General features: G+C 38.8%; 1 protein-coding gene across 9 annotated transcripts in view; it reads left to right on the top strand.

Moving 5' to 3' along the window:
- TCF12 (transcription factor 12) overlaps positions 1–22,991 on the top strand; it is a 159,128-nt gene that overhangs the window by 122,904 nt on the left and 13,233 nt on the right. For 4 of the 9 annotated variants that reach the window (XM_066195944.1, XM_066195942.1, XM_066195941.1 and 1 more), the window contains 8 exons: positions 6,629–6,734; positions 7,862–8,001; positions 8,324–8,468; positions 10,004–10,068; positions 14,170–14,248; positions 18,855–18,928; positions 19,854–19,925; positions 20,714–20,920. In XM_066195944.1, coding sequence (XP_066052041.1) covers positions 6,629–6,734; positions 7,862–8,001; positions 8,324–8,468; positions 10,004–10,068; positions 14,170–14,248; positions 18,855–18,928; positions 19,854–19,925; positions 20,714–20,920 — 888 coding nt within the window. The remainder of the gene's footprint in view (positions 1–6,628; positions 6,735–7,861; positions 8,002–8,323; positions 8,469–10,003; positions 10,069–14,169; positions 14,249–18,854; positions 18,929–19,853; positions 19,926–20,713; positions 20,921–22,991) is intronic. The other 5 variants (XM_066195947.1, XM_066195946.1, XM_066195950.1 and 2 more) reach the window with 2 other exon arrangements.

Here is a 22,991-nt window from a genome sequence, read left to right as displayed (position 1 = left end):
TTTTATTTTAACTCACCTATCACTACTATTTAATGTGAGAATAGATTTGTGAGTATATTCACTTTATTGTTTTATTTTGTGCATTTTATGGGTTGATTTAATATACCAGTCTATGTAGAAGTATATTTTATTATTGAATAAATATTTATTTTTCTCATCATAGGCTGAGATTGAGCCCTTCTCCAAGGTGGAGAAGCTGCATCTTTTACAGTAGATTTCCACAATGCCTATTTAAGTCAAGAGATACAGATCTTTTGCACATGTGTAGTGTTTTGTGATTCGCTTTTTGGTGAAGTAACTTATATTGGGATTTTTTGGGGAGAAAATATTCTTTTCCTTGAGAATTTCGAGAGCGTAAGAAGCTTTTTATAGACACGTTGCTGGTGAGCACATGTTGTATAGATGAATAAATACACAGAGGTGTGGGGGGAGCTGGGTTTATTTGGGGGTTTCAGTGCAGCAATTGCCCGTGTAGCCGCCGTCCCTCGCAGCGCTGGAGCAGAGCGGCGCGTTAATAATCCTGCGTGATGCGCGGGCCTGCCTGGGCCTCTTATGCAATAAATAAAGTGCTTAGGCTTCCAACGGCCACCTAAAATGTTTTCAGTTTGTAAATTTTGGAGCAACCAGGTGCTAAAATTCAATTCTGCTTTTATTAGTACTGGGCCAGCTAGTACACAGGGAGGAAGGTACAATTAAAGCTGTTCTGTACCATATGCTGCCCACAGCAACTTACACAAGGTCAAAGCTAACATTTGTGAGTCAGGACAAATATAAGATCATCTGGAAAATCTCTAGGGGTACACGGCTGTGGACATTGGATAAAGAGAGGTAGTAAACACTGGTCAGCTGGATTTTTATTTTCTTTCTGTTTCTCTCTTTTTTTCTTTCCCCTCCCCATCCCACTAAAAAACGATGAGTTACAATTCATCAGCCCAAGAGTTTTCCCTGCTCCACTCCACTGGGCCGAACTGCCAATCTGCTGAGCAGTGGTCCCCTGCCAGAAGGGTGTCTTGTCTGCAACAAGCTTTATTAATGCTTTCAAGTGAAGGTTATGTCCATTTCCTTGGGCACATGACAGCAGCCAGGGATGGGCTCAGGTGCTGTGTGGGGCAGATCTGGATTTCTCACAAGGCGCGCACCAAGAGGAGCGTGCCCCGTTTGCTCCGTGCCTTGGCTCCCGTTAGCACGTGCACGGCAAGGTCTGTCTGGGGGGAAATACAACAGTCTGTGCTGGAGGTGCACAACCAGAGAGTGGCTTCAGAGGGGAGAGGGACAAACGGAAAAGACGGCCTGTACCCACTGCCGTGCGTGCTGGGGGCACTGCTGGTGCTGGGGGTTCCTCCCGCAGCTCGAGCAGCCTTCTGAAATATGAGGAACAGGTTAACAAACAGGCGGAGGAGTTTCAACTGTTCTGGTTTTTGTTTCCTGAAAATCTGACTTTAATCAGGAATTTTTGAAGACATAGTTGCATGTGTCCCTTAGTGACAGCATGATTTGAAGAGTGTGGTGAAGAGATTTTGCTTCGGAAATAAAATATAAAAAGAATCTTCAAGCACTATATAAATAGATATTTCTTTCTAATGTTGTTTCTGCTGCCTTACTTTCTTTTTCTTCCCCTCTATAGTTCACACTACAATAAAAATAAAAACTGCTACTACTAATGATAAAACAACACACTAGGCCAAAAGGTTTCTCTATACTGAATTTGATATTTTTGCTAAGTTTGCCTCTTCCTTTTTAACATGACTTTAAAATTGTCATTCCCTAGGGAAGAAGCTAGGAAGTACTTGAGCTGTATGTATCTTTACAGCGGGATTCTGCATTTCAGAAATACCCAAATAGGCATGTATAGCATGCCTAAACTGCATAAACATTTATTTAAGATGAAATGCAGTTTAGCTACTCTATGAAGTTTGAATTTTATCCCATCCTTAAAAAATACGGTTTGATTTGCAGACAGGACTGTTCTCTTAAAGAAGTCTTTTATTTTCATTTTGGATGGTGAGAAGAGTTTTTTAAATACATGAACCTTTACACCTCATATTGGAAACAAAAGTATGGTCGAGGATGTGGTTATACTGGCTTAGTACACTAGGGCTCTTCATTTTATCATCTTGCTTAAATATCAGTTAAACAAGAATTTAGACTGGATCTTGGGTTTGGTTGGGTGGTTTTTGGATTTTTTTTAAGCTTCTGTCTTGCTGTAAAGAGGAGCATGGAAAACTGTAGTTAATATTCTACATTCCTGAAGTTTTAGCATATGATTTTGTCAGAAATACAGTAAACATGAAAACAAGTTTCCTTTTCCTAGAACTGCCTTTCAGCAAAATTAGCTTTTGCCACAAAACCTGCAGATAATACTCTGTAAAGTTTTGCCACATGTACAAATCATTCATCAGTGCGCACTTGCATGACTGATGCTGATGGAATGCAGATAGGCTACTTAGCAGAGTTTACAAGCTACAGAATAGGTTATTCATCTTTACTGGTTTCAAAAAATCCTGTCTCAAGCAGCTTGACAAATATTTTCCTGAACTTCCAAGAATTGCTAATAACTCTGCTTAAATGAGTAACATAATTCATAATTTCATAAACAGTGTGTGTGATGGGAGCCTTGGTCTTGAGATGGCATGAGCTCATCGGAAGTAAGTTTGGTTGCTTCACTGCTGTTTTTTTAATCTGCTTTTAACATTAATATTAAACATTGATAAATATTTAAGAATTTGAAACAGGAAAATTGCCTGAGAGGATGGATGCCAAAAGGAGGACTCCAAGTGTTATATTTATTAAATGCATTTATAGAATGAGACTTGAAAGTTTTACGTAGCATAAAATTCGGTAAACCCAGATCTTCAAATTACTGTTGAAGTTATTGGCGCTTGTATTAGTAAAGAAAGCAACAATGTGTAATATTTGAAATGTTTCAGATATATTAGGTCCATATAAGTTTCACAATAGCGTTCATGACCTGTGGTAATCACCAAGGCAGATTTCAGAACTGGGATGATGCTTTTGTTTTGATTAAACCTGATGTCGTACAGCTAATGTCTCCTCAGATCTGGAGTCAGCCCCCACCACCACCCCTCATAAAGAAATCTGAGTTGTCATCCTGCCTTTCCTGCTGGAGAGACATAAACCAATTCAGGGTGCAGGAGAGACTGATGTGGGTCTCTGACTTGTCGTCCTCTGCAACTCGTTTGTCCTGCTTGCCTCAGCGGAGGCTATCAACCCTTCAGGAGCACTGCAGCGTTAGGATTGATGTATATATTAGCACAGCTCCAAAAAAGTCGAGTCCAAGACTTGATAAGTCATGTAAAAAAACTGGTTTTGGCTTGCGTTTATCGGAAGGGAATTTCCCATTCATAATGGGAGAGTGTTTTGCTTGTCAGCATGGAGGCATGTTCGGTGCCTTTGGGCACAGTGATTTTGAGGGGATTAAAGATGGGCTCCTCTTTCTACCTGCCGGAGACAGCCCTCTTCAAGGAGACTGCAAACAGGCTGACCTTTTAACAGTATTCCTTCCTTGTCTTAGTGGGAATGTCAGCCAGGAAAAACTGGTTTGATGCCTCCTGGATGTCAGTGTTATCAGTTTAATAGCTAAAAGAGGCCGCCTTGAGCAGCCACGTCATATTTTTAACTGCCTTACTCAGCTGTTGCAGAAGAGAAAGCCCTGTAAGTAGGACTCTAGTCCTACTGGGGAGCCACAGCACGGCCATGCCAGCGGCCGCAGGGGTGCGTTTTGCTGGGTAGGGGTCCCAGTGCCTCTGGGCCTTTCAGAGTGAACAGCTTGCCCTGATGCATTGCTTCCCCACTTTAAAATAAAATTCCATCCTTTTTGTCAACTTTCTTATTTAAAACCTTTGTATTTTGCATCTCATAGACTTCGGGTTAATTTTAGTAAAATTTCTCCTTTGCTTTTAAATTTTGTTTGTAGTAACGCAACACAAAAATTATGATTAGGTCATTAACCAGAAAAAACCCGGCGCTCATCTGCAGGTGATCAGATGACATCAGAGGCCTGGTTTTAATTTGTGGGTAGTTCTGATTGTAACTAAAAGAGACTCGCTCCTTTTGTGGAATTGGCTGGCTGTTTCCCCACATCTGGAGTTAATGAAGTCTTTGAGACCACATCAGTTGTGTTTTGCCGCAAGAACCCTTTGATCTGAAAAATCTAGACTGGCACAAGTGCAGCTTCATAACATTGCAGCTATGTTTTTGCAAGCTATACTTAAGATACCAAAACAAGCAGAAACTATATGAAGTTATGTGTCTGTGCTAGGACTTTCATGTAGCTGTTTGGAAGGGCCTCTTTTACGTTTGTATAATTCATAACATTTTTATTATGTTAATAGCTTGTACATATGTATTTGTAAATTACTCATTTGTATGAGTTTTTGAGTTTAATTCCCCTTTTGAGGTAGTGTTTATTCAGTTTTTATAAATCACCCAATTATGTAAAATGTTAAAATTTCAGTCTGAAGCTTGTATTTAGAGATTTCATCGATAACGTTGCAATTTTAAAGAAGTATAATTCACTGTAGGTGACTTCGCATTAATCAGTGAACATCTCCGTGGCAGTGCTAAATGTCATAAAGCTTTGTTTCCACTGCTGTCCTATGACAGTGATAGATTATCCATCAGCTATAGCATATGCTGTGTTATTCTGCACCACAGAGAACTTGTAAACTAAGCCCAGTTTTACCTAATATGTTTGCAGTCTTATGAGTGCAAGTATTTACAATTTGACAGAGTGACATTTCTGTTAAAATATGTCTCAGGCACGGAATATACATGCATTCATATAGAGTAAATACATATGTACTGCGAACATTGCTCAGAGTGTATTGTCATTCTGTCACTCAGGTCTGGTAAGCATCTCTATTATTTTATATTTATTTCATAAACTGAAAAATTTCCAGTAAAATATTGAGCGGAAGCTTCCCGAAAAGCTTTCTTTCAAAAAAAAATAATCATTTGTTTTCAATAAAAACCAATGGTAAACAAGCACGTAACTTAAAGTTTTGAGTTTTCCACTTGACTCCTTCTAACCAGGTGTCTGTTTACCTGCGACCCTTTTCATTCCACGGCTCATCCCAGCGCTGTGCCCCGGGCCCGGGCCCCGTGCCTTTGTCCCGATTCCACCATGGTGGAGTGGCAGAGATTTTGCTGAGATGGTGTTGCTGTGAAGCGAGGCCGAGAGCGCAGTGCCTGGGTGCGGGTGATGTCAGAGGCGCTGGCTCACGCACATCCCGGCCATTTGTTCCCACAGCAGCAGGGCTGCAAAAGCCTTCGGCAGCGGGAGGAGGGGGATTGGCATGCAAATGGAGCGGGACTTGCCCACTTCACTATCCTCAATGTCCCTATCAGAACAGTCACCCTCTGGGAGGACAATGGTTCTTTTTAGGGGAACTTAGGCTTTTTTGTTGGCTGGCTTGGTTTTCCTGGCCCTTCTCTTGCTTGGTAAACAACATCTCAGAAAGACCAGGGAGGGCTGTGAATGCCGTGGAAATGTGTGTGTGCCTGTATGAGCATAGGAGGGGATCAAAATAATCACTTTTGAATGTTAGGGCATTGTGCACTTTGTAAGTTGCATTATATAAGCTTTAAAGTTGAAATTATTCTTCATATATGTATTTATGAAGTCATCTGTATTTAACAAGATAAACAGTTAAAAATACCACATTTTTTACTACTTAAAAAAGATGCTCCAGTTTCTATGTTACATTTTTATATTTTTTGCTGTCATACATGTTGATTTGCTTTTTAATTAGTTTATCTTCTAACACACTAATCATTGCAATATTCAATACAGAATAACTAGTTATGGGTAAAGCCCTCTACTCCGTGAATACTGGGCCTTGTTCGTTTTACTTAACTTATTCTTGAATACATTTTATATTTCTTCTCAGATTTGCTGCAGTGAAAGACATTGAGTCATTATGTTTATTTGGCGTCTTACGTTTTTTAACTTGAGAAGAAAATTTGTTGCTTGCAAGTTGAGAATGAGCATTCCACTGGTGTGTTAACATTGAAAAAACAATAATACTGCTTTTCTTTAATGCTAGGCCAGTGTGAAAATTACATGCTCGCTGTTGCAGTTTAAGATTATTCCTGAGGACATGCATGCATGTATTTCTGATGACTCTCCAAAGACATACAAGTTTCTGAATGGATGATAAAACGGTCGCATTAAAACCTTTCCATTTGTCACTGGATGATCTTTTTCTTTCCGATTGTTGGGATGCCAGCTAATTAAATATTCAAACAGGCATACAGTTGTTTTAAAATAAAATTTGTTTGGGGCCCAGTTGTTTTATCTTGCCTTTTTATCTTGAGCAACAAGTCTGTGCGAGTCGTGTACTTAGAAAGCAAAATCAGCATTCAGGCTTTTATCAGGCCACCTGGCTGAGTTGGCACACCAGAAAGTGTGTTGTTAGGATCATTCTACTGTAGTTCCTCTGTACTGTGGCAACTTGCTAAAAAGCAAATAAAACAAGGGCAACAAATGCTGCGGCTTGCTACACTGTTCTTTTTTTATTTGTGCTTTCTATCTGTATGCTGTTGTGGCTTTTTTAATGCACGACACGCAGTTATTGCTAACCTGCTTTTATTGCTTTCCAATATGTAGGTGTATGCACCATCCCCGAGTTCTGATGATTTCAACAGAGAATCTCCAAGTTACCCATCTCCTAAGCCACCAAGCAGTATGTTTGCTAGCACTTTCTTTATGCAAGGTGGGTAAAATGTCACTTGTCCTTTAGGCAGAAATCTGCAGTCAGACGCTGTTTTCCTGGGTGAATGAAGATGTGTAAAGAGAGCATATTGTGCTAGAGCCTATGGTTAAGTTTTATATACTTCTGAAACAGTTAGATGAAGGGAACTGTCTGTTGATGTAAAGTTTTTCTCATGACATTAATTGCTGACTGAAATTTAAAGGGATTACACACCAGGCCAGATGGACAGAATTCCCATCCTTTGATTTGTAGGGGCTTCAGAGCAGCCCACTGGAGTGATAGAGAAAAATGAGGTGGGGGCTTATTGACTCTTCTGGAATTTGACTGTACAATATCAGCTAACAGTCTTATGTTCTCAAATGCTTGTGTATCCAGCATGCCAGAAAAAAAGGGGGTTGCACTGAACAAAACGAGAGCAGAATCCATTTCCTCAGCCTCACGTCACACAATTAGCTCGTGCTGCAGTCTGGTGAGGGTTTGGAGCACATTGAGAGCTCAGTGTCTCAGTGCGGGAATTCACAGAGCACTTCACTTTGTGCTACAGAAGGGAAACTGCACTGACACACAGGCTAAGGCTTATGTAATGTAGTCATTTCAGCTACTTAAATCTGTTATTTTGAAATGTTTTTATATTTTTGTGGTGCTAGGGTATCTTAGACTATAAATTGCTTGTTTTAGATAAATAGATGTTTTGCAGTGTATGTTTATGATGAGTTCTGTTTGGCCAAACTTCTTACCCCTCCACCTCCTTTCTTATTATTTCTTTCAGTCTGGACTTTTTATCAACACTCTTGACTTAAATCTGGCCTTACTGAAGGTCTTTGTAATTAGCAGAAGTGCTTGGTATTTTCTCAGCTGTGGTTGGATTATATTTCAGCTATAAAGCCTCTGTTGTTTCTTAGTTGTTTTTTTTTTTTTTTTTTTTTAATAAATATAGCAACAGTGTGGTGGCATGAAAATAGAAGATGCGGTATAAACTGGTCACCATTTCCCCACTGATGTTAGTCTCAGTAACTGAATTCTGTGCTTGTTTAAAATAATCTCGTAAAGGAACAGAGAAATCAGTATTCTTCATTAAATGTATTTTTCTTGTTTTCTTTCCTACTGAAAAAATACTACAAAAAAAGATGGGACCCACAATTCTTCTGACCTCTGGAGTTCGTCCAATGGCATGAGCCAGCCTGGCTATGGTGGGATGCTTGGAGGCTCCTCTTCCCACATGTCCCAGTCCGGCAGTTACGGCAGCCTGCACACACACGACCGTTTGGTAAGACTCAGCACACATTAATCTCTTTATAGTCGTGTATGGAGAGCTAACTCAGGAAAATTAACTTCTCGTTTGCTGCTCACGTCTGTCAGTTAAAAACCCTGTTGTTAGAAATCACAAACTTTGTGTATTAGATTTATGTTCTTTTAGTTATGCCTGTTGTATAAATAAAAATCTGTGGCTGTGTAGTGATCTGTTCAGAGGATGGATGAGTCCCTCTTTGCTGTAATAAAGAGCTGGGTGTAACATGTTTAGTATCTTAAAATATCAACATTTATTTAAGGGCTACCTAATGTCTTATGTCTGCTTCTCTTCTCTCCAGAGCTATCCCCCGCATTCAGTCTCACCTACAGATATAAATGCCAGTCTTCCTCCAATGTCCAGCTTCCATCGTGGCAGTACCAGCAGTTCACCTTATGTAGCTGCCTCACACACTCCACCTGTCAATGGATCAGATAATATTCTGGGTAAAAAGTTCTTCCTGCCTTTTTTTTTTTTTTTCATTTTACAAGAAAATGAAATTTAGGGCTGCATGACGCACAAAATTAGTGAGATTTAATTTATGGTATGCTTGTAGATCAGGAAAAATCCACCACTGTGATATTTCTGTCCTCAGTATGGCTGAGATGAGGCAAATGGTTTCTCAGTCAGCTTAAGACTTACCCATTTACTTGCTTTCACAGTCCAGCCTATGCTCAGGGACTGGATGTGTCTGCCTTAGTGGCCGCTGTCCCTCCGTAGCTCAGTACATGTGCGTGTCCATATGGGCAGTTCTGAGGCTGAAGTTTTCAGAGCTGCTGTGTCACCAAAGCACTGCTCTGGAGAAAGGCAGGAAGGCTGTTTCTTAGGGGAGGTTGATAAAGTGCATCGTAAATTCCTCTCTTAACTGTTTTAGAGATTACAGAGCAGCCCGTATGGTGGCTGGTTTAGTCTCTCTGCTCACCTAGGAACCAAGAAATATAGGATGATCATCTGTTCCTTGCACATGTTTGCTCGTCTTAAGATACAGCTGGAGAAGTTAAATGTTTGTAGATGCCCCTTGTCGGTTCGGTAGGATTTGCACTTAGCTTCATTTTAAGGAAGTGGAATTTAGTTAGGGCCGCTGTGTTAGCTTTGATTTGGGAGCATGTTTTACGCCAAGATCTTTAAACAGAACCCAGTTAGTAAGTCTGCATGGGAAATTCAGGCTGGAAAATCCAAGTTTGTCACAAACTTGGAAACAGCGAGCATTGCATTATTTGGATTTCTGATGTGAATGACTTACATTCACATTCAATACATTTTTTGGCTTTAGAAGTTGATAATTGGAGAAAGAAGATTTGCTTTAACGGGTCTGTCTTCTACAGCAAAGCAGATATTTTTGAGGATTCAGTTCCTCTCTGTGTTTCCAGTTGGCAGGGCTTCAGACTTCCTCTTGGCTTAATGGCGTGTGGAGCAAAAGGGCACGCAAAGCTGCTGACATGCAACTGAGAGCAGGGGTGACAGAAAGCTTGGTGCATCAGAGCTTTGCAGGGACTTTTTAAACTAAAGATGAGAGTCCAACACAGGGAATTAGAGCAGGGGAAGCAAGGAGACACACAAAGAACTATTCTGTGAATTTGACTTTAAGAATTAATTAAACATGCAGCACTTCAGTGATAGCAGTTTAGAAATAAGCTGCAATAATGTAATTTTCTGATTTTGGTTTTTCTTTTCACATTTCATTAAAATTAGACTATGATCCTAGAAAATAATTTGTCTTTTTCTAGCTACTTTCACTTGTTGGTCCTTAAGTTATCACGGTAATACTGTGTTTGACTTTTAAGAGGAGAGCATCTAAATGTAAATCTAATTGTTTTAATTAAATTTTTAAGTTTAATGAGAACTGATTCCATTGACACTGACTTCCTCAGAAAATCCATTTAAAAAGTGGTTGCTCAACTCTATGTGATGAATAAAATAATAAAAGTAAATAAAATTTCAGCTTTAAAAATAAGTGTTGGGTTTACTTTCCACATTACAGGAAACAGAGGAAATGGTGCTGGAAGCTCACAGACAGGTGATGCACTTGGAAAGGCATTGGCATCTGTAAGTAGCAGTTAGAATATTCAGATCTGAAACACATATTTTAATCCATTATTTATCTGTCATTCATTTTATAATATCAAATCAGGAAGTTTCACATACGATGTCAAAACAATGTGCTGTGATACAATTTCCTATACTAGAAAAATGTCTTTTTTAAATGCAAGTGAAAAATGCTTTTATTTGGAGAAGATTCATTCTGAATTCCTTTTTCTTCAGGTGATCAAAAGATTTAAGGCAGATCTGGTTTAAAAAGCTGGTTAGACAAAGTAAAAGATAATCATAAAAAAGTTGATTTTAATTTTTTTCTGTAGTGTTTTATGTAAAGTCAAATATTGAAACATTAGTCTTAGAGCAGATCCTGCCTCAAGGTTTAAAATGTTTTCTCAGTGGCCTTATAAAACTGAGAGATTTTGAATGCTGTGTTGTATAGCCATAATCTATGGAACAGCCTTTAGAATGTTGTATACACATAAATTTAAACTTTTAACTCCTGTTGGAATAATGTAAAACATGGCAAGTGTCTTCAATCTGCTGTAAGCTCTGTTTCCATATGCATGCATACAGTAATTATTTTTTCATTAGTACAATCAGATGTATTTTTATAAAAGAGTAATTGATAGACAGCAGCAGAAATTTCAGAGTTGGTAATGGTGGCTGGGGAAGCATTTTGTATTTCTTGTATGGAGCAAACTTTGCAGCCCTAAATGACCATCCCTGTCTTGGGTTCTGCATCCTTCACCTCATACCAGTGAATGCAAATGTGCATATTCATGCAGATCCTGTTAGCCTTGCATCCCTCAGAGGGTCATATGTTAAAAGATTACCAGATCTGATAATGTCTGTAATGTCCATATTGGGGAGGAGAACTCTGACCTACTGGCTTTGAGGAGAAAAATGTCCCTGTAGCTTTCAGGGATTCAGCAAGTAGATAACAATTTGGGAGTCCAGAGGGCAGTTAACGCTCTCTTTTGGTCTGTTTGAGACCTGTCAGAAAAGAACGGGGATCGTTTTGCCTCCTAGAAATAGCAATGCTCACACACTCCAGGCTGTTCATTGCTCTGCAGATGTATTTGGGTGTCTGCTGTAGCTGGAACAAAATTTTGTTGTTAAGTCTGACACGCTGGCCAGTTAGACCTGCGGGACTTCGTGACATTTTCCACTGCTCTCCTTTTCTAAATGATTTTCTCATCCTTTCAGGTATTTTTGTCCAAGTCACTAGCTGAGAAAGCCAGGCTGATGTTTTGAGGAAAAACTAAATATATTGCGAGTGGAAGTCAGGGCAGAAATGTTTAATCTAACTGGTGGGTGGGCTCTGGTTGTCATAGAAACTTGTTTCTGTCATCCCGTGTTGTTGCTTGGCAGGAGCAGCCAGGTCATTCCATAAATCATTTCTGTCATAGCTGATGGTGATGCATTCCATCTGCTCTATCAGTGCATGCCATAGTCTGCACACTTCAAATCCCTCGCCTCATCCATCTGCTTCCCCCGCACCCCGCACCACGCGCACCCAGCACACTCCCTGCGCTCGTTCAGCGAGAGCACGGCTCGCGGCTGGGCCGGGAGGGAGGTGGGCTCTCCTGCAGGTGAAGCTGACACACATGAATTTTGACAGCTAGGAAATCAAGAATATTTTTCTCTTTGAACAAAGTTTTATTTAAATACTGCGATTGTCGTGCCTTCCCCCCCCCCCCCCAAGATGCCACTGTATTCCTTTCTGTTTTGATTTTAAATGCTGCTGCTGCAACTGTTGAGAGGAATTTCTAGTTCTAAAATTCTGTTGATGTGCATCTCACAATAGGCCTTTCATGTGTGAAACATCAGAGGATACGACATTTGTTCTTCAGTTTAGGTATTAAAGACCATACAGAATAGTATGTGATTAAACATGTAAGGCCAGATAATACATTTGCAAAGGTTCTTTTATTTTAGGTTTAAGCCTGGATAATTGTGGTCTTAATCTCAGGGTAGGCAAGAAAGAGAATTGTACATGAAAGTATTTACACAAAGTTCCCAAAGCCCTGTGGATTATGCATTAGTTTGGATAATGAACTAGTATAGATAGAAAGAAAAGAAAATCTGGGTATTCGTGCCATTTCTAATGTGTTTCCCTGAACATTTGCCAAACAATAACCCTTTAAGATTGTGCCCATGGAGGGTTATATGGCAGGAGAAACATCTGGTTTATTTCATTGCCTAATGCCAAATCAAAACACTTGGTCTTTAATTTAGAGGAGATCAAACAGGAGGACTGTTTAACTTTGTTGATTATATCAGACCTCTTTGTGATAACTTATGTTTTGATTCCTACCTCAGCACTAGGGTAAAGGCCTTTGTACCGTCTCGGTAGTTAAATAGCCACTGGTCCCTTCACAAAAGAAAAGAAAATGTAGGGAAGTTGACTTCTAAAAGTAATTCATGAATTAAGTTTCTTTGTTGCTTTAGACTCAATAACATTAACATAACAAAGCCTAACTGAAATGTACACTGTAGTGTTTAAAAAATTGGACTAACAGCTCCGAGGTTTGGCTCTGCAGGCTCTCAATTGTGCAGCTTTTGTCTAAGAGCCTTTTCATTAGACCCTGGCATATTGGCACCCCACTGATTGGAATGGACCATGACTGATAGGAGGAGGAGTCTCATTTGTTGCAGTAAAATGAGTCATGTTACCGTTTAAGCCTGGCAGAAGGTGTCAGGGTTGTTCATCATTGGTCATTTAACAGCACAGCAGCCAGGGACTGCATGCAGAATGAATTCTGACCTCGTGTTTTCGTTGGGGCTTTGCGGTTCTGTAGATTTTCCCTGTTATAAAATACAGCAAAATAAAATTGGCAGATAGACCTGTGGAAAACGAGCAGTTTCAAAGAAAACTTTGTGGCCTTTGACTTGATTTTAATTTTCTGTATCTTATCTGTCTGAAACTCTCTCCCGTTCTTGTACTGACGGCCAAGATTTATTTTTATGCTGCTGTACAATGCATGAATTTCCTCCGGTAGTATGAGGTAGTTTGTTCTAAATATATTTTCTTTCTAGCATGTATGAAAAGGAGGAAGCATTTCCTTTAGGGAACTGATGGTCTTTTCTAATGGAAAAGTATGATATACCAGGAAGGAGCATGTGGTCTATCAGGTCCTGGTTTTGTCAGTTCAGAAAATACAATATGGAACTTAATGAAGTTATTGTCAGCTAAATGCTGAAATGTCATATTGTCTGTGTGAAGAGACATCAACCACACTGCCAGTGAAGATTTTTTTAACTGCCATCTGATGACTAACAAATCCTGGTCTCTGCTCAAGTAAAACAGGTTTGAACCGATGACCTATAAAAATATGTTCTGTAGTCCATAGTCAGCCTCTAAATCTATTCAATTCCCTTCATAAAATGAATTTTCCCAGTGTCTTGAGATTTTAATTTTTAATTAAAGCTTTAAGCATTATGTCTTCTATTTTTTTCCCAATAGTTCTTAATTTCATTAATAGCAAGGAAAGAATTGTTGTAAGTTGAAGTTCAGTATCTCAAGAGGCCAATTGATACTGAAATAAGAGAGAAACGTATTATGTGCTGCAATACGTTGCAAGAGGAACAAAATTTCAAGTGTTTTGTGTTTGGTAGGTACCAATAATAAGAGAGCCTGAATGCTTTCTTGGTATTTTGTGAAGGATTAATTTTTAGCAGATAACATGTGTTGACTGCTAAAATCTCTCTCTAAAGTTAGGAAAGTCATTATTCATTGGCATTTTCCTGAAGTTTTGTTTGATATCATTAGCTGTGTACTGTGAACTCTTACATGAATCGTTCCCCTGCAGAGACAGAAAGGCTGTAATTTCTGCTGCTCTTAAATGAATGAGCAGGAAGGTCAGTTATACTTGTGTCACTATGAAATACAGGCTGTGCTTATTTGGACAGCTGCTTGAAAATGAAAGTTCTTTGGACATTTTTAGAGCCCTGAGTGTAATAAAGCAGAGCTGTGATTGAAGGATCAAATTGCATTTTTTATCAGTTCAGAATCAAGAGTGACAATTAAAACATGAAAAAGAATCCTAATAGCTTTTTTCCTCTGTATCATAATGTAAATTTATATATGATCTCTTTGTCTGTTGTCAGATTTATTCTCCTGATCATACCAGCAGTAGTTTTCCATCGAATCCATCAACACCAGTTGGGTCACCATCGCCTCTTACAGGTACAGACTGGCCATTTGTCATTACCTTGTTTGCTGTTTCAAAAATGTCCAGCTTGGAAACACAGTGAAATCAGCATTAACTTCCTTACACAACTGCTTGTGCATTTTGGTTATTTTTCCATTGTACAAAACGAAGATTTATAAATCCAGATTCTTGGACATTTTGTTAGGAGCATTCACTTGAGTCCAGGCAACTTGCTTTGAAAATTAGCTAATTAAAATAATGTTTGGAAGCATTAACTGACCATACATTATCAGGGCTATAAAGATATCTACAGATTTGCACTGTTTGAGAGAAAGAAGAGTGATTGGATTTGATTTGGGTTTTTTTTAAAGCTATATGTTAAAGCTCTACGGCAGCTTTCGGTGACAAACACAGCAGATGTGTGTTCCCTCTAATGAAAATATAGTAGGCTATGAGACTATCCAATTTTTACACAAGATAGCTTTTCATTCATATATTTCATGAATGTTTTCATTCTATGGGAGAAGAATTTCTGGCATTTTTCAAAATAAATGCTGCGTATTGCAGCCACCTCTGTCACCTGTGCTTTGTGTGTTTGTAGTGTGAATGTGGGAAGAAGCATTCCAGTGTGGAGATGAACTGTGGGCAGCTGCCTACAGCTATTAGTGGTAGTGCAGCTTTCACAGACACTGTGGCCTCAGCTGTCTAGTAAAAGTTGAACAGCTGTTCTCCATATAGAGAGGACTGTGAAAGCTCCATTGACTTAAATTTGTTGTTTAACAAAGAACTAGAATTACAAGTAAGATGATGTAACTTTAACCCTGTTCTTTCCTACAGTGCAATTTGTTAAATTATTTAACATTTATACAACAGTCTGTTGCCCTATTCTCTGTTGTTTAATATATCCCTGCAGGCTCCTGGCCACTGGTCACTTTTTTTTTGTAAGTGTTGTGCTTTTTATAAAACAATGAAATTACCTTAAGGTGAAAAAGGTGCAGAACAAGCTTATCTGAACACTTTTGTAATCTAGATGAATAGATCAGGAAAGGTATTGCATGCAAAATGTAGTCATAATCATATGGATGTGAATATGCATATCTCTGTATGCAGTGTCACTCAAAACCTCCATCATTTATGCTTCACTCCTGTTTAATGGACACTGCTCTGGTTTTCTGTGGATGTAATGGATTAATGAGTGTCTGACATGGCTTACCTGAGCAGCTGCTTTGGGCATTTCTTTTCTATTACTGAATAATCCATGTTGAATTGAGTAATGATGGGATTAATGGGATTTTTGATTTAGTGACTACACTTGATAAAAAATGTTTTGTGTATTCTGTTGTACTGGAAAGGCAGATCAGACCAGAAAATTATTATTGTTTTCTTTTTAACATCAAAGCAAGTATTGAAAATATTTTATGGCTGGAAGAAAAAAGTTCTGACATTTCAAAGTATTTAAAATTTTAAAGATCCCAGAGAGGTTTTTTTCAAGAGTTGCCTAATGAGATACTGCACCTCATTTTGTAAGCATGAAAGCACTAGCTAATTTCTGAGTTTAGAATACAAATTTGAGGTCACAAAAATTTGTGTTTTCCTTTTGCAGTTGTTGTCTTTGCCTGTTGCAACTTGTATGAAATCTACAAAATTTGCACTTTGTGTTCCTCATTCTGGATTCTGATGGTTAAGACAGTAGCAGACACAAGCAAATAACACTGAAATCCTTTTCAGGCTCAAACTTAGCATCTGCTTCACATTTATACCCTCCCACCCCCTTTAATTTCAGTGATACAGAATTTATCAAGCCTTTGGTAAATTGCTCCAGTAGTTAATTACCTTCATTTATGAATCTGGACTTTTATCTTTATTCCCAGATGAGTCACTAAGAACACGGTGAAGCACAATGTGAAGTAATTACTACTGCATTTATTGCTATTTATACTCCTGGTAGCCATTTTCTGTCTTGACCCAAAAAGTTATTGCAGATAAAACAAATGTTTTATGTATACTGAAATAATATATTTTGGAGCATTTTAGCCTTCATTGTCGTTTTCCCCTTTTGCAGTTAGGTATTTGTTTAGTTAGCATTCATAGTATTACAGAAGGCGTTAGTCATAATTTGCCCATCCTTTCATTGTGAATTATGGTAGGAGGACTCTGTTTACCAGGGAGAGCACTGACAGATACCAACGTCATGAGACCTTGGGTTCAGAAGCTCATGACTGACTCTTTGGCTCTTATGTTGCTGAATGAGGATTAATAAGGTTTTTTTTTAATTCAGTTAAGTAAAAGCTTGGAGAACAACTTGATGAAAACCCCCAAGTATTATGAGACAATAGTGCGTGTCTCGCCTGCCCTGCCCTCATTTAATTTCTAATTTTACACAAACATGCCCAGAGCTGAGCATCTTGCATAGTTTTAATGATTGTGTACACGCATGTGAAGTTTATATAGGGATCTGAATGGTGGGAGCCTCGGTATTTTAAGAATCCTTCTGCAGGATCAGAGGCATTCAGGAGGTTTGGTGGGTTCTGAGGATGCAAAGCCAGCCCTCTGCAGCTCCGAGTGTGTTTGAAAAGGGAGCCAGAGGATTAGTGTTGGGGAGACTCGGGGTAAGAACAATACTGCAGTGATTGCTGTCGGTGACCCCTGTAAATCCTAACACTTGCCTGGCTTATTTGTTTTTTAATGCTGCTGTGTTGGTGCTGCACTAAAAGCTGCAGTTGTTAATTGCAGGGCTTGTGGTGCCAGGATGCTTTTTAACATAATTGGTGGATTTCATGCACAAACTTCTAGGAGGGGGAGTGGAATGAGGCAAGCAGGAAATCGGTGCCATCTGGCAACCTGCAGCCATGGAGGCAGAGTGCCACCGCTCGGGAGGAGCCCCGGCGGTGCCGAGGTGTGACTGAAAGCTGCAGGTTGTACTTGGGCTGAGCACTGCACAGGAGGAGTTGGTTATTCCCTCCCTTCTTTTCTTTTTGTCACCTTTGTGAGATGTCCCACTTGCAGCTTTGTTCTGGGCTTACACTATAGAAATAGGACCATCCTCAGTTAAACCCCCAAACAAACACGTCAGGAGAGGTGCACAGGCTCTCACTCTGTTTGCTGCTCACCTGGCCACCTTCCTGCTGAATCCTGAGCTGCTGCTGTGCTGCAGGGAGTGGTACTCCGAGTCCTGATAGCAGGAGTGCTCCTGACCACAGTCCTGCCTCTAAAAATTGAGTTCTGAGCGGGGAAAAAATTGAACATTGTGCTGAACCAAAATACTCTGTAGTTTTTTTTATTAATGGCTGTGCAAAAATAAGTGGAACACCAAGCATTATTCCCAAGTTCAGGAATGACAGCAATGCAGACAGAGACTACAGGTCCAGACCCACAGTAGCTGTGTGAAGTGAAAATCGGTAATTATAAACTTACTCACTGAATTCTTTGTATTTTAAAAGAGAATTCCAACACGATTATGGCAGCTCTGGACTTCCATGAAATAGGAGATTTTTATTATTTTTTAATTAGAAAGGAAATGTTTAGGTATTTTAATAATTTTGATAGCTATGCAAGCTGTACTCTTTTTGTTAAATAAAACCTTGTCTTTAAAAGGTAACTACTTGCAGCTCTCTGAACAAAGGAACTGTAATGTTATTAAACCTTTTCCCAGTTTTCCAGACGTACAGCTCTGGCTGTTATTGAAAGAACAAGCCCACAGGCTCTTCCTTTAATGAGCTGCGTTGGATTGTATATCCATAATTTATTAATGTAATTGCTTTATTATTACATTTGTATGGCTGAAAGGAAGCTGTCTCTAATGGCCATAGAATTTCATGTAGTATCTTTATAAAAGATGCATTATTAGTTGGTGAGAAAAATGCATGTTGTACTACTTCAGGCTTTGTGTTAAAAGTACTGCTTTATTAGTTATTGCATTTCACATCTAATTATTTTTAAAATTTACATGATAATTAGGTATATTTATGTCAGATTAGAATGGCTATGTATTTGAATTTGCAGTGTATAGGTAATATGAATTTAATTGTCAATTTGTTGCATAAGCAATGATTCTACTGCTGCTGATTTACCTTAAGTGTATCTGAAATACCAAATGAGAATGACTTAGGTGTGTTTTTGCTCTTCCAATGGTATCCTGCACAACTAGACAAGCTAAAGCTTTTAGATCCAGTTTTAATGTTTTAATAGAGAGGTGTCATAAAAATGGTTCTCCAATTATTCTTAACTTGGTGTCTATTTGATTACTTTAAATACTTGTTGTGTATTTTAACAATATTAAAAATACACCTTCATATACTGAACAGAATCTGGAGAAGAATTCAGCAGGTTTTTTGTGGTGACACAGGCAGAAGCAGGTATTTCAAATATGGTGTGTGTGTGTACTTGGTTCACTTTTTCATGTTGAACTACTTTAAAGATGTCACCGCTTTTGTCACTGACAGTGATCTAACCCTACAGATGCCAGGATATGAAAATTATCCCTCAGTACGGCTGAATGAAGGAATTTGTCCTCCTTTGTACACCCATATGTTAGCTTACCTTTATGCAGAATATGTTGGGTTTAATTATGTTGAGAAATACAGTCTCTGCTTCCCACTTCTGCTGTGTAAATCTGTGCGCTAACCTAGACAATTTTGACAGGTGCCAGTCAGTGGTCGAGGAGTGGAGGACAAGCTCCCTCATCTCCCAGCTATGAAAACTCTCTACACTCCTTGGTAAGAATTGGTGAAAGCAACATAGTACTTTTTATTTAGGAGTTGAAGGCTTGGTTTTGTATAAATCCTGCATATCATTAAAGGAAACAGTAGGATAGCATTACAAATGAATTCTTTGCTAACAAATGGCCTGTTCAGTTGAACAATATAAGACGTGCAGGGTGTGTCTTTCACCATCTGTTCCTTGGGCATCAGGCTTCTGTGCTGAGGACAGCTGGTGCTAAAGCGCTGTTATGAGATTCTGGTACCTTTTCACAAATCCATAGCTAATTCTTATCTAAAGTTCAGTCTGGAGAAAGATAAAGACTTCATGCCTCCGCATTTACTTGTCCTTCCCCCTCTCTCCCTCAAATGGCAGTCTCTAGGGCTTGTTTGCATTACACTGTTATTAAAATATTAATACATTTTATTTGTAATTATTATTTGTTGTGGGGAATGTTCATTTATTAATTAAACATTTTACAGAAAAACACACAGGCAGTAATCTACAGCATTGTAAATTTTCTTCTTTTGAGGATTCAACAGAGGATTTCTGTTACTGGCTTCCTTCTTACATTTCCGATACAATATTGGGAAGGAAACAGGGAAAATTTGAGGGAAGGTTTTGATTACTTGCTTAATATTTCTAGTTTCTACAGATGTAATTTCTATTTTTTTCTGTCTAACAAGAAAAAATTATAAGTTAAATCAAATTTCTTTTCTTCAATATTTTTGCAATTAAATATAATTGTTATGTACATCTTAGAATCCTAACATAACTGCAGTGTTAAATATTAGCCTTTTCTTATCTTAATATAATCAGATCTCTGTTGCATTAACTTGACTAACAATTGATTGCTGACATGCACATCAGCTGTTTCCTCACCTCTTTTTTGAATTAATCTTAACCTGTGCTTTGCTTCCTGTTCTGTCTTGACTTTGCCAGAAAAATCGAGTTGAACAGCAACTACACGAGCATTTGCAAGATGCAATGTCCTTCTTAAAGGATGTCTGTGAGGTACTATTTCGCTTTAGATGGTGCCTTTTTGTGTTTCAATTAACGCTTCCTTCGGATTCCCCATTAAAAACTTTAATTAGTGTAGTGTATGACCCATCTTTTGACTCCAACATCCTGCTATTTCAGTTTCTAGAGCTGCAGTGTCAGAATTGGTTTTGCTTTGGGTTTTGGTTTTTTTGTTTGGTTTTGTGTTTTTTGGTTGGTTTTTTTTTGTTGGGTTTTTTTTGCATTCCTTTTAAAAGAAAGTAATTAAAAGAAAGTAATTTTAAGACAGACTTCGACAGTAACAAAAATAACTCGCTCTTATTTCTGAAATACCTGATCTGTTTGAAGGTCCATCTTAAAAAATGATAACTTGAAGTTTTGTCCAGTTTTTTTGTAATACAGATTCTCAAAAAACCACTGCCTCTCTTAATTGTTTCCAGCATGGTGAGGCTGATTTTGTGATCATTCTTTCTTGTCCTGCATTAGCTTATTTTGTAGCAATTCCTTTTTTCTTTTCACGCCATATAATAGCAGCTGAGTAACATTAACCTTATAATAAGCTTCACTTTCAAAGCTGCCACCTATTTGTGGAATGAATGCTATCTTGAACAAAATCTCCAGATAATATTTCCTTTTTCCTGTTTGTGTGTAGTGCTGGTAGGTGCTTTCAAAGTCTTTTGATACTATTTCGATACCACAGTTCATCTTCTACCTTTAATACCTCTGAAGTACACTCTGCTGCGGTGTGAGAGCCTGGGGATTTATTCAGTGATGGGTGTCCTGTCCCTCTTGCACCCCCACAGCAGTCCCGGATGGAGGATCGCTTGGACAGACTGGATGATGCCATCCATGTGCTGCGGAACCACGCTGTGGGGCCTTCCACAAGCCTCTCGGCTGCCCATGGAGACATCCATAGTTTATTGGGACCATCCCACAATGGGCCAATTGGAAGCCTGAACTCAAACTATGGAGCATCCAGCCTTGTAACAGCCAACAGACAAGCATCCATGGTAATGATGTTAAAAAACGTGTTTGTGCAAAGCAGCTACAGCTGATGCATTGGAACTGTTGTAGAGCCTACTGAGGTAGAACTGGGCTGTAAGACTAATATTTATCAGGAAGAAACCACTTGAGATTCTTGTGGAGGAAAAGATGGCAGACAGCTTGCACCTGCTATGGGTTTCCAATTAGAACATCGGAGTGGGGGTGGGCAGAAATGAGGGGGAGGAAAAAAGATGGGAAAACTTAGACTTTGGCCTGGTCAGTGGCCCATAAAATCCTGCTGTGACCATATGCAGAAAGCTGAAACTTTCTGCTGAGAGCGTTTCAGCTTATACATGCATTTTTTCCAGATGTGTAATAATTGGCAGAACCGTTTTCTCCTTGAAATGGTGAATAGGGAGATTGAATGGGAAAAGCAGTCGAGAAGGACTGAATTTCAAGTGTTCTGGTCTGGAAAAGCTGTTTATTGTAAATTGGAACTAGTCTTCAATAGCAGATGCTGGCAGAGGACTGGGAGGAAGCTGTTGGAATGTGGAACCATAGTGTGCGCAGGCTCAAAATTTAAACTTTTTTTCTAAACGAAAAGGAGTTTGAGCACAGCTGTAGTGTAAGTAACAATGAAAAGGAAACTACTTTCAGATTAATCCCCAAGAAGGGTGAAATAATTCAATCCGTCTCTTCTAGTTTCTTTAAAAATGTGAACTGTTCTGAAAAAATGTAGTTGAGCTTTTTATAGATCAGAAATATGCTAAAAGCATTACACAGTAAACGAATCTATTTGTAGCATTGCTCACCTCCCTTTTTCTTCCTTTTCATTCTACCCTTCTCAAAAATGCTTAAAGGAAAAAGAGCTTTTAAAAACATGCTTGTTTTAGTGGTGCCATGTGTTTGCATGTTTACAGCGTAATTTTAAAGACCAGTTACATGCTGTGAAATTTTCTGTTATAAAACAGATTCACAGCTGGGTACTGTGTGATCAAGGCAAAATTTCACCTATCATCAAAATAATTAGGTACCCCAATTGCTGAAGGGTTTGTATTCTATAAAACAGAATTAGTTCCAGGCTCTCCCATTCGCACATCACACATCCATTTATATTAATTTCAGGACCACTGCAGTAAACATCAAAAAGAACTGGTTGCTTTCTATAAGCTGCGTGTGTTTGGGGGCTCCGGGGAGGGGTACTTTCCAAATGCACGTCCAACTTCAGCTTTCTGTGCAAGTTCACAGTTACTTTTAGTAAAGAAGGAAGTGATGCAGAAGTACTTTTGAATTTTTTTGTAGTACCTACTGAGATTTAATATTTAAAGTATGTTGTTAAAGTTCTACCATATTCTGGGGTAGACTGAAATTTAGTCGTACAAAAGAAAACTTTTATCCCCTCTGGTCTTGTAAAGTGAGTGACTGAAACTGCAGTGACAATTTTTTTCTGTGACTTCTGACACTGCTAAGCCAGACACAGTCAAATAAATACAAGTAGTGCCAAAACATATGTAAAAATCTCAGTTTCTCTTTTAAACAAGCTATGATAAATATTTTATCAACTCAATTTTTATTAAAAAATAGGGGACAGTGGAAAAGGCTCTCTAAAGTGGACAGAAGTTCGTTGATCTTCTCTAGCTTCATGTAGCTGTGTAACTTAAATGTAATACAGACCTAATTTATCATCTAATTATTTGACTGACCGATGCTTGTCTGCTAGAAATAAATTAAGAAAACAACAACAAAAAAATTGCCTGTACATTTCATCCTCACTTAGTGAAACAAGCTTGCAGATCAGTCTTGGCTTGAAATGTGAGTCAGCTAAAGAATTTCTTGGATTAACCTAAATTTTGTTACATCAGAATAATTGGCTCCAACAGAAGGCATCCTGTTGTGGCCTTGCCCAGTCCCCAAAGAGCGCCCTTTGACATCATTTGCAATTGCAGGAACTCAGCGTGGCTTAGGATGGAGTCCTGAAATAGGTACAGAGCAGGGGCTGGCACATCTGGCTGTGCTGCAGACTGACTGCTTTATTAGTGATGACTGCAGTGCAGTAATGCCTCCCAAGTACAAGGGGTGATTCTTCTTCAAGAACTG

This window comes from Chamaea fasciata, unplaced genomic scaffold (assembly GCF_029207755.1).
Source record: "Chamaea fasciata isolate MVZ Bird 193981 ecotype frontalis unplaced genomic scaffold, bChaFas1.0.hap1 SCAF_14, whole genome shotgun sequence".
Lineage (NCBI taxonomy): Eukaryota > Metazoa > Chordata > Aves > Passeriformes > Sylviidae > Chamaea > Chamaea fasciata.
Note: the sequence above shows the minus strand (reverse complement) of the source record. Positions and strands in the feature narration are given on the sequence as shown.